The sequence below is a fragment of the Amaranthus tricolor genome, chromosome 13 (assembly GCF_026212465.1).
Source record: "Amaranthus tricolor cultivar Red isolate AtriRed21 chromosome 13, ASM2621246v1, whole genome shotgun sequence".
NCBI lineage: Eukaryota > Viridiplantae > Streptophyta > Magnoliopsida > Caryophyllales > Amaranthaceae > Amaranthus > Amaranthus tricolor.
The window spans coordinates 1,630,141-1,642,670 of NC_080059.1; the positions used below are offsets into that span (position 1 = coordinate 1,630,141).

Genomic DNA, 12,530 nt, shown 5'->3' on the forward strand with positions numbered 1-12,530 from the left:
CTCACTGTGACACATGCCTCATATTTAGATTAAATAGCCCAATAATAGAAATTTTTAGCTTATGACTTAATATTTTGAGGTTGCTTCACCGTAAATAAAAAATTTTTAAAAACCGCTTATCAGTTTACATATTTTTTTACATTTTTGTTATAAAAAATTGAAAACAAGTATATATTTTTTCAAGACGAGATCGATTATATGAACAAGATTTCAAACCTTTATAAAGGATATGTGATCGTCCCTATTTTAACTTAAGGAAAGAAAATTCTACAAGAGATCATACCTATTTCATGTCTAGAATTTGTTCATAACTACTTTAATATTTTGTTTGATGATTTTGAATATATTTGTTTTTTTACACAATTTTTAAGTTATATTTCGAGTCTTAATCCCTGTAAATACTCTTTATAAAATATTTCAAAAATGAAATATATATTAAAATTCGATAGATTAAGACGAATTTAAAATGTCACATATATTTTAACTTCTTAAATCAATAAAAGTTTATACTTGAATTAAAATTTTTCTGATATCATGTCAATAAACCAACTCAACTAAAAGCTTAAACTCATAATTAAGGCTTCAGGATATCTTATATACTCTAACAAATAAAAAAGTAATATTTATACACATTTGTAAAAATTCTAAAACAAGTGCATACAACATCACCTAAGTATAAGAAAAAGGAGAAAAACTTAGAAATAGTTGCATTAAATATATTGGGGAAGTTTAGTTAACAGTAGAATTATATATATTATTACAAGCCAGCCACATAATCTGATCTTGTCTCTGAAACCAACCAACCCAAAAATAGACGTTTCCCTTCAATAATTAATTTCACATCCAATTATTGGTTTAATTCCAACTTGTAGAAATTTAGTGGGGTTAGTTCATAAAAAGAGGTAATTTAATTAATTGAAAAAGAAACAAAAAAACAAATAAGAAAAAACATGTACTATTAATATTAATGGCTTAGTTTAATTACATTGAATGATTTGATGATCATAAATTAATGCACTTTCTTATCATACATAACGACCCCCATTATGATCATCCTTATGATCATGATGATGATCATGATCATCACAAGATGATGAAGAAAAAGAAATAGGAGAAGAATCACAATTATTATTAGGAGACGACATAAGATTAACAACTAGATCAGTAAAAGCTCCAACAATGTACTTATGAGTGTTCTTAGGATTCAACGCCAAATAGCTTAATAGTAATTCTTGTAAATATTCCCATGCTTCTTTGACTTCTAATCTTCCTAAGTCACGTGCTTCCACCATTTCCTGCATGGACTGTCTAAAGTCCACGTATGGGTCAGGGGAGTACGTCTGTATAGGTACTCCCCCGACTACTTCTGTAGTGGATGACGAACTAGAAATAATGGTTTCGTTTTCTTCAGCAGGAGATAATAAAGTAGAAGAAGAAAGAGAAAGAGAGTCAACGATTGAGTTTGACCTACCCGGAGAGGAGATAAAAAATCGTTGTGAGGCATAGGCAGCGGTGAGGTCTGGAGTAGTGGATCCCACCGCTGCCTCTATTATATCCTCCGTCTCCATGTAGTCTGTGGAGACGGAGGATGGGGAGCCTGGAGCTGAGATATAGGCGGATGAAGTGGCGGTGAGTGGTGGTGGACGAGTAGGAGGGAAGTCGCGATGATCATATAATGAGTTGTAGTTTAAGGTGTGGTGGTTTTGTGGGGAATGAGATCTTATTTGGGGTTGGGGACGTTGTAGAAGGGAAAAACATAGGTTGAGGTTTTTGGCTAGTGTATAATTTGGCATAGTGGCCAAGTTTTTAGGTCTTTATCTCTCTAGAATGTTATTTAATAAATTTGTGGGTTGTAGAGAGAGATAAGTGTGTGTCAGTTGTATTTAAGAGTGTTGGTAGTAGGAGAGAGGAGCGAAATTGAGGTGGGGTGAACGAAATTATTAAAATCAAGGGAAAAGTATTACAAAGTATTTAATACATTTTTTTTTTCAAAAAGTATTTAATAAAATTTTTTTTAAAAAAATATCTAATAAAATTTTTTCTTTTCCAAAGAGTACTAATTAACGTCTTTTTTAGTTGACAGTCAAATATAATGATTGACTGGTCAAAATCAAAAATTCATCTTCCTCATTTTCAATTTCTTTTCCAATTTAATTTCTTCATTATTTTCTTTCTCTACTTACTACTCAAAATAAAAATTAAATTGGAAAAGAAATTGAAGATGAGGAAGAAGAATTTTAGATTTTGACCAGTCAATCGTTATATTTGATGGTTAACTGAAGGAAAACATTACTTAGTACTCTTTGGAAAAGAAAAAAATTTGTTACGTATTTTTTGACAAAACTTTTTTATTAGGTACTTTTTGGAAAATATTAATTTATTAGGTACTTTTTAACAACTTTCCCTTAAATCAATTGTAGTTTAATTTTATGCTCTATACATACAATAACAATAAATTTTAATTATCATCCGTATATATATAGGACAATATTTTTTCTTCAAAGGGTTTTATATTTTAGGGTGTTAGCATATTTTGTTTACTTTTGATGAAATTGATATGCTTAATGTGGTGGTTAAGGAGCTCATCATCATATTCAGTGTATGCTATTCATAGAAAAACCATAAACAGAGTCTGGGGAAGGAAGGACTGCGGCAACTCATACCTATAAAAAAGAGCACGATCAAAAAATCCCTCAACTCGAGGGAAAACAAGAAAGGTGCCTGCAGCGAAAATCAAATATTTTTTTATTACAGGGTAGACTGTGATAAAAAAAAGAATTATAAGAAAATCAAATATATAGAAAAAAGTTAAATTTGTTTTAATTAAGACAAGACTCAATTTTCCTAATTTACAATGTGTAATTACTAGCAAATGAAAAACAAAAACTAGATAAACAAAATTAAGAATAATTTCTTTTTTATAAGACAAAGAATATCGTAAAACAGTTTCATGTCTTAACTAAATTAATTAACAATTTAAAAGTAAAAAATGTTAGAAAATAACGATATCGAGATTGTGAAATTTACCGAACCTTTGAGTCATGCGTTAAGGGTACGAAGAGAGAGCAATTGAGATAAAAAACTTAGATTCACTAATTTTCTACAATGTCAAATTTGAATTTTTACTAATATAAAATTTTATCAAACTAAATTTATTGTTATATCATTATCATAAGATTTAAGAGGAGGTGTAGTGACTACTATAGATAGAGTATCAATTTTCTTCAATATTCTATTTGTTTTTTTTTTTTTGAGTTTGTTATTAAAAATGAAAATTTTTTCTTATAGCATATTATTTTTAGTAGCAAATTTAAAAAGATGAAAGACTAATTATTTAGATGGGTAAGTTGATTTTATATTGTAATGGTTTGTTGCATATCGACAAATTAAAGATATTGTGCTTAGTTATAATTCATTAAAGTCCTTTCTCAAATTGTCATATGATATTAATATCTCATAAAATTATAAAAAGTGTTTAAAGGGGTTTTTTTTACAAAAATAAATTTTAAAAAGTATTTTTTTACAAAAAAAATTGATTTTATAAGGTAATTCTTTGCAAATTTTCCTTAGTGAAATCTAATTTAACTGATGTGATCATGTCTTTACGCGGTTGGAGATTGTATGGCCCAACCTCCATTCAAAGTGGGAAATTCTGTAATTTCCAATTTTCCAATCACGCTATTATTGCTTTCCATTCAAAGTGGAATTGTGCTGAATTTTATGTTGAGGATTCTCCTTTTGAAGGTCAATTGTACCCTCGGCCTCTAGAGTTTCTTTCTTAATGATCACAATGAGCACCATTGCTTGTAGATGATTTAAAAATTTGACTAGATTGACTCAAAAATTAATTAAATTAAGTCCACTTAGTTTCCAACATAATATTAAAGTTAATTAGTAGAAGTATATAATCTGAATACACATAAATTTTAAGAATAAAGACTCAAACAAATTTGTCAAAAAAATTAATAAATTAATATTCTCTTTGTTCTCTAATGAAGTTCTCAAAAGGAATATTCACGGAAATTAAGAAAAAAAAAGAATATTTTAGATAGTAGATATATTATTTAATTGAATAATAAATTTGATTGGAGAAAAGTAGGGACCATAGGCATTAAAAAATATTAAAAGAAAATTAGTAGAAAAAATATGGGGACCACAACTAATAAAAAATTAGTTTTATAAGTTAGTCGGAAACATGTGGGGACCATAAGAAATATTAAAATGTTAAATTGAAGTTAGTGGAGGATATTTGAGGCACATAAGCATTATAAAAATATTAAAGTAAGTATGAATAAGATTATTTTTGTTCAAAATTTGTAATATAAATGAAAAGATTCTCTAATAAGAACAACAAATGGAACACCCTAAATGTTTGTATTTTTTTATACTTAGGAAGACGGAGAAATCATATTCTTATATAGTTTTAGTTTCATAAAAGATTAGTGAATTACCTATTCCACATAAAATGCCAAATATAGTGAAATTAATACACAATTTTATACTACGTGCTTAGAACACAATTTTGCATATATTTCAAGATTTGGACAAAACCCTAATAAATAATAATTGGGTAAACTGTTAAAGTTAATAATAAACCAACTTTTGTTTGATCCGTTGAAATTAAACCTACTTATTATTTATTTTTAAATAAACCCACCTTTTAGTTATATTTGCTAAAAATTAACCGACCTATTATTTATAACAATCTTCAAAAATTCTTTATAAGTAAATAATTATGAATGAACAATAGTTGAGTTTATTTTCTTCGATTATACTGAATAAATGAGTTTATTTTCTTCAATTATACTGAATAAATGAGTTTATTTTCTTCAATTATACTGAATAAATGAGTTTATTAAAATACAAACAATAATTGAGTTTATTTTCAGCAGATCGAGCAAAAATTGATTTATTTTTTACGATTTTTCATAAATAATTTACCAGTAAAGCAAAATCCTATATAGTTTAATTTTCTTAATCCATTAAAACATATGAGTAACAAAATGGCCTCCATCTTTCCTCTTCGCTTCCGCTTCTATTCTTAAAATCCTAATCTTTACGTTCAGATTGGTATCACAATTAATTTGTGGATTCACTAAATTAATCGACTTATGTTGAGTCAAGCCTCAAATCTCAATATGATGGAGGTGAGTTTGATTACCTCGTAGCATACACCTTGGCTTGCACATTTAAAAACGAGGTTGTGAGTGCAAGGAAGTATAATTAAGGGCTTATGTTTTGGATCACTCGATGAAGTGATCAAAGTGGAAGACTTTGTGTGCCTTGATGAAGGCAAGGGAGTGCTCATGGAAGGTTTCGAAGGTGGCTCGAGTGGTCGAGCATGTAGGGCTCGATCGAGCCACAAGACAAAAGCTGACCAGTGACCTCAGAACAGACGCTCGACTGGTCGAGCGAGTATTAGTGGGAAAACAGCGCGATTCTATTTTATATTCGGTTTTGTTTGGTCTTTTAAGCCTTTTGTTTTAGGTTATTCTAATATGTCTTAGGGCTATATAAAGAATCTTAGAACATCATTAGGGTGAGAGGGAGAGGCATATACAAGAGAGAAAAACTAAGGTTCACACCATAAGAGTTCTTCTCCTTGTATTTGCATATTTGTGAGAGATTGAAGTAAAGGTTTAATCTTTACTTTGGGAGATTGTTCTTAAAGCTTGTAAGGTGAGTCATTAATGTATTCTTGTATATATTAATGATAAGATACTTTGTTTTGAGGGGGAGGTATCATTAGATACCTTATATTTCTTGTGTTTTGCAATTGTTGTTAATTGCTCTATTTTTGTGGTTTATTTTGTATTAGTTTGTTTATTGTTTCTTCACTAAAGTAATAGCCCATCACGAACAACTTATTTGTATTTTTTTGGTTCTCAGTAATCTTATCTACATATTTTGTTTAACATTTTAAAATCAAATTTACAGTTATTAATCTATTATCTAAATGTCATATGATTTTTAAATAATGGAAGTTAGTATCCTCTAGGAGACTAGGACTTCATTAAAGGGAAATACTCGTATACTCCTTCCGTCCCATTGAATTATATTATTTTTTATTTTGGTTCGTTTCACTTAATTTGCATCATTTCTATTTTTGGACAATGGTCGATTACTTTCTTTTAATCTCATCCACACATTTTAACTCTCTTTAAATTTCATCCATATAATTTATTATTTCTCTTCATTTATTACCACTTTCTTAAAAATAAATCAATTCCTCTTTAATGCAATTTAAAAGAGGACAGAGTAGTATAACTTTATTTTGAAAGTGTTCCTATCACTACATCAACTCCAATCCAAATCAAAAATATTTATGATTACCTAAATTGACAGCTATAGGTAATTCCAAATATACCCACAAGAAAGTGTTAGGTTGATTTAACAATCCATTTTCTTTACTCATTCTAGAGAAAAACTATTGGACGTCAAAAATATGCAAGCTAAGGAATAAGGATGGATGTCCTATAAACTCTTTGATTAACATATATCATATATTATGCATGGAAAAAAAGGACGTTTTATCATACTATAAAACATAATAAAAAACTATTACTAATATTATTATGAGTAACAAAATCAATGAGGGTTGTAAAATAGCCAAATAGGAGCACATGGTGGGGTGACTCCAAAATAGGACCACATCTTTAACTTGTACACATATTTCCAACTAACATAGTCTACATCATATTCAACAACTAAATAAAAGGGCCAATATTTCATAAAATCCTTTTGAAACCTATCATGATCCTAATTTATACGGTCTGTTTAACTGTCGGTATTAAATCGTAGTAACGAAAATAATTAGTAGTGTAAATTTTAATGATATATACCATTTAATTCTCAATGTGATGAAACTTTGATCATATAGAGTTTTTTTCTGACAATTTTCCTTAACTTTTAGTATCACCTCTCCAAATGGTTATGAATTCGAAATGATTTTGTGAGTAAGATAAGATGATTAAAATAGAACAAGTATGACCAATTGACTATTGATTTTCTCAAGAGATTTTCCTACTAAAATTACACGAATTTTTTTATTACCATTTAACACTAACAAACAAACGGATGGATAGGATTTGGTTTCGTGTTGTGGTAGCCAATTAGTTTTGATCTCAACTGTTGAAGGTGCATGTAGCATATTGGTCGTATTTGCTTTAACATAAAGATTTTGTTATGTATCCAACAATTACACATTGGCCGTATTGGTTTTAATTAACATTAAGTTCAAACAGACTTTGATGGTATTTTTGGTCTATTAGATTTGTATTTTGACCTGCCTACCCACCCTGCTATGTCCCGATTAACAACTCTACTTGCAATATCATAATATAATACAATTGCACTTTTACTACTTATGTTTAAAATAAATTGTTTCTTAATTTTGGCATTACAAAACTCACGTAACTTAAGTTAATGCAATGCAATTCAACTTCAAGTCCAAACAAAAAATGAATGCAAGGTTTTCAAAATTTTCTTTTGCTTGTTAGCATTGTTTTTTTTTTTTTTATAAATTTTTTTCATGGTATTTTTGGTCTTTACTCTCTAATAGTTCTTGTACTTGCCTCTAATTATTGTGATAGTGTCATTTATTACAATATTATTATAAATACAAATTAAATCAACTTGCGAGTTGCTTTTTCTTGACACAAAAGCTTTAATCAAATATGTTACTATATATTCTTAACACCTTGAATAAGTGCATAGGATTTGTACGCAAATCTAATAGACCCTAAATATAATTTAACATATAACATTTGCTAGGTAATAATTCATATATACAAGATGTATAGTAATATTTATGTTTATTATAATAAAGAAAATCCATCCTTTTATCAATAGTTATCATGCACATGAGCTCAGTGGAAATCTAAGACTGTATGTTAGAGGAGACCAATATTATTATTCAAACAAAAAGTTAAGGGGGCCAAGGGTCGAATCCTCAATCTCTTGTTTAATAATCGTACTTTTGAGTTTTTAACCACTAAATTTAAACCACATCTGTTTATATTAAAATATAGCCTATATATTGGTTTTAATAAAAGCTCCAAAAATTTTAAGGGGGGCCAAGAGTTTTTGGGCCATAAGCAAGATTTGCCACTGCATAAGTTTGTCTAGCTAGGTTAAAACTTGAAAATACAAATGAAGTTTTTAAAGTAGTTCTATAAAATATTATGGTGAGACTTCTCAATAATCAAATGTCAAAATTTAACCCGTGTGTTTGGCTAATGATTTTATGATTGACTTTTGACTATATTAGTTTTCATTTGGTTAAATAGTCAATTCAATGTTTGATACATAAATGTTTTAAGGGAAATTATCAATGGTGCCCTTGTACTATTGAAAAATTACAATGGTACCGAACTGCATTTCAGTGGTACCCCCCAATTATATGGTAATTACAACCGTGACCTTAATGATGAATTTTCCGTTAAATGTCCGTTAAATTTGGAATTTAACCTAACCATGGTTAGTTTCTTCATCTTCTTCCCTTTTCTCTTTCATGACTGCTCTTCTTCCATAGTTAGTATGGAATTACAAATTGCAGGAGCAATAAAATCTTTTTCATCCCAAAAAACAGCATTTTAAACCTAAAAATAAAATTAAATCAAATCAAAAACCAAGAAATCAAAATTAAATCTGTGATCCAAATTTAAACAAAAACCCAGAAATAATGAAAGCAATTAAAGAAAAAGGAACACCCAAGTGTCGAAGTCCAACGAATCTTGAGCAATTAGTTCACTGAGTACTGATGCAGCTAAAGTGAAGTGGGGATTAGATTGTGTTAATGGTAATTACTCTAAAAGTTAGGGTTTCTCCTCACATTTTGATATGATCTTTGGATTTATTCTTCAATTTGTGGTTGCATCCAATATAGGGTTTCCGATTTATATTCTCAGAAATTAACTTCTCGGTTCCTTTTTTTTTTCTTCTTCTAAATATTGTGAAGTATGAATTAAGTCGTTGTATTCTTTGATTTTCTAAATATTATCAAAAAATTGCATGGATAATGTACCTCATCCAATAATTAAGGTATCAAAATTCATTTTTCCTGCTTTGAATCATTTTGATGGTTTCTATGTATATTTTTGATTGATTTTTATGGTTTTGATTTGAGAACCTTCTGTTAATTGCGTGGAAAAATGCAGAGTTTAATGTTCCAACTCTGACCCTCAAGATTGCTGATCTCGGCCTTGCTCGAGCATTTGTGATACCCATCAAGAAATACACTCAATGTGCAATCAGATTTAATTTTGATTTCTGGGTTTTTGGTTTGATTTAATTTTATTTGGGAAATACCAACTTCAATGGAATTAACGTTAGGGCTTCCATGTCGTCTTTTGGTATTACCCGAATACACCTTACCGCACACTGATGAGATCCTTGAGGAAGCAGCCATGGAAGCAGAGAAGGAAGAGGAGATGGAAAAGAGAAGAAGAAGATCGTGTGTTTGAATGGATGTTGGGTATTTAAACAATTACAAACTAACCATGGTTAAGTTAATTTCAAAAGTTAACGGACATTTAACGGAAATAACATCATTAATGTCACGGTTGTAATTACCATACAATTGGGGGGTACCACTGAAATGCAGTTGGGTACCATTGTAATTTTTCAATACTACAAGGGCACCATTGATAATAACCCATGTTTTAATTTTAAGTCTGCTGAAAAGTTGACTTTTAAGCACAAATTCAAAATCTATCATGAGTAGCATTTTTTATTAACTTTTGGAGTTTGGCTCACTTTTTCTCGAATAAATTACCAACAGTTAATGATTAATTTTTACCAAATTTCTTTATAACTGATTTTTACAAAACATCTTTATAACAAATATCGTCATCATCATCATCATATCCAGTGTATCCCGCTCATAGAACCTATGATTAGAGTTAAAAAAAAATCAGTCAACAATTCCAACCAACATATATTTATCTATTATGTATAACTATGAATAAATTATAACTTTCTTTTTATTTCTTACATTTAATTTAGTTCATGATATAAGAAAAGACAAAATTGGGGATACAAAAAATTTAATGCTAGCAAATTTTACATAATTACTTGCATAATTTGTTGATGTCCAAAAATTGTAAGAAAAGACGATGTACAATACACATATGATTGTCCTTTAAGAATCGAATTGTCTATATCACAATAACAACTTTATAAAGTTTGAATGCTAATCATTCCTTTACATTTCCATGTAAGTAATAAAGGTTAAAAATTAATAACATTTAAAAGTACCAAAGTTCATAAGATAATAGATTAATAGTGTACATAATGTATTAGGTAAACTGGTGTAATTCAGGTGGGTCTGTCCAATCTCACATGAAGGTTCCTCATCTCTGTAAGCAACAATATTCAAGTACTGTACTAATATTTTTAAGTAACTGTAAATTGTTTTCTGGATTTCAAGAATAGTGCCAAAATTTTCTGGTTTATATGTATCAAGTATAATCCAAAATTTTAAGTACACTAGTCATAAAAGCCTATCATGTTGGAGCAGTATAAATGAATAATAGCCAAGATTGTTGTGTCGATCCTTATTGAATTAAATTTGGAGGCTTATAATGATTTGAATATCTAACAGAGGCAAAGTCAGAATTTTAGATTACCATAGTCATAATCATAATCGTAATCATCAACCCGATATCTCGCACTGGTCAAGGTCCGAGGGAGGCAGTTAGCAAACAAACGTACCCATGTCTCGTACAAGAAAAGGACAAAGAATAATACGCACAGACAAATAATCCCCAAAAGGATGGGCCTTACAATAAGAAAGGTGAGTGGTATATACATCTCGTCTAAAAAGACACCTACTAAGCTACAACAAACAAATCACACTAAAATTATAACTAGTAAACTTTCAGGTTGGATGATTAGCACAGGGTGAAAATTTTTGGTATTATTACCACATAAGGATGATTAGGTTGGATGCATCGAAAAATTTCCGGAGTTTAGGAAATATTTAACTGGTTTTGTTATATGTTGAGAGCAAAACTAGTAAATATTGTGCCTCAAATGTAGATTTATAATATAAGGAAAATATCCCATCTTGCTACATTAACGTGTGCGATTCAAGCATAGTATCTATTATGAATTTATGATAATTAATTTGGGACAAAGTAATTCATACAAATTGAAAAAAAAAAAAAAAGAATAATGTTAAATTTGAAGAAATTATATCCAAATGCAACAGCATTGTTTTGGAAGGATGTTTTATTAATAGACCTCATGGCTTCAATAAGTAAGGGACTATAACACTGAATATGTGTTTTTATGAATGAAGTAGACTAGCCATCAACTGGAATTAGTTCCAGGCCGATAACATATTTCATTTTGTCGGATTTTATAAATATTATGAGGTGGACTGAAAAAATTGAGAGAGACTTACAACTAATAAAATGAATATACGTACAGAACACAAGTATTAACTAGTGGAGTAAGTCTCAATAATGTTTTTATTTATAATTTAGCTAGCTAGGCCGTCTATTATTCAAAATTAAAAGTAATAAATTTATCAAAAATAAATTTAATGAAATGTAAAAATATAAGGTTAAACGGTTATATGACGGAAATATACATTCAGAAAAGCAAAAATTTATCAAAATTAATATTATGATAAATTATATAATATTAAATATCAATAAGTTGAAATCACTTAATAACATTCGAATTTAGGATGTTTTGCTGTATATTTATTAAGTTAGGTATCATATGTAAGGTTCTAAAATAGGATTTTCTTTAATCAATTAATTACCATTCCTAGGATGTTATATACGTAAAAAAGTTTACTAATAATTTAATAATATCATAAGCTAATTAGTTGCTATTACTAGGAATTTTGCTTAAACGGAGCACACACACTACTAAAATTGAATTGTACAAAATTTGATTATAAAGATGATGTTTCGTGTTGGTATAGATTTTATATTTGCATTCCCAACATGCCTACACACTCACCGTCATTAGGAACGTTCCTTTAATCTTTCATTAAATTAAAATAATAGACTACTCTAATATGTGGTTTTTAGTTTGCTATATTTAATTATGTTAGTTTTAAAAGATGAAGGGAATATGAGATCAATTATTATGTATCATTTATATTAAATTAAATTGTAACACACGTAGAAGAGAAAGAACAAGCTATTATATCATTTTCTTGGGGGGTTTTAGTGTTAGATTTGGCTTTTTTTTTTTTTTATTTTGTAATAAAAATATCACTTTGTGAAGTAATAGTGTAAAAAAATGTGTAGTTATTTGAGGTGAAAGAAAAATTGAGTAATATAGTTGAAGATTAAGCAATCATATAGAAGTATTTCATTTTCAATTGTGACATATCAAACATTATATTAGCCCTATTGCAACGGTACTCTTAATAAAAAGATTATTTTTGTTTGATATTTTTCTTTTACGAATATGACGTTAATTTTACTTTAATAAAAAGCATAAATGCTATTAAGTGGCTCTCTTAGATGTGCTTTTGAAGATTTAAATTTACATAAGATTATCTTTAG

General features: G+C 28.8%; 1 protein-coding gene across 1 annotated transcript; it reads right to left on the bottom strand.

Moving 5' to 3' along the window:
• Positions 1 to 981: 981 nt before the first annotated feature.
• Positions 982 to 1,868, bottom strand: LOC130798503 (transcription repressor OFP12-like). Its single transcript, XM_057661522.1, has one exon. It carries the CDS (start codon positions 1,791 to 1,793, stop codon positions 1,026 to 1,028), a length of 768 nt encoding a protein of 255 aa, XP_057517505.1. The 5' UTR covers positions 1,794 to 1,868; the 3' UTR covers positions 982 to 1,025.
• Between the last annotated feature and the right edge of the window lie 10,662 nt (positions 1,869 to 12,530).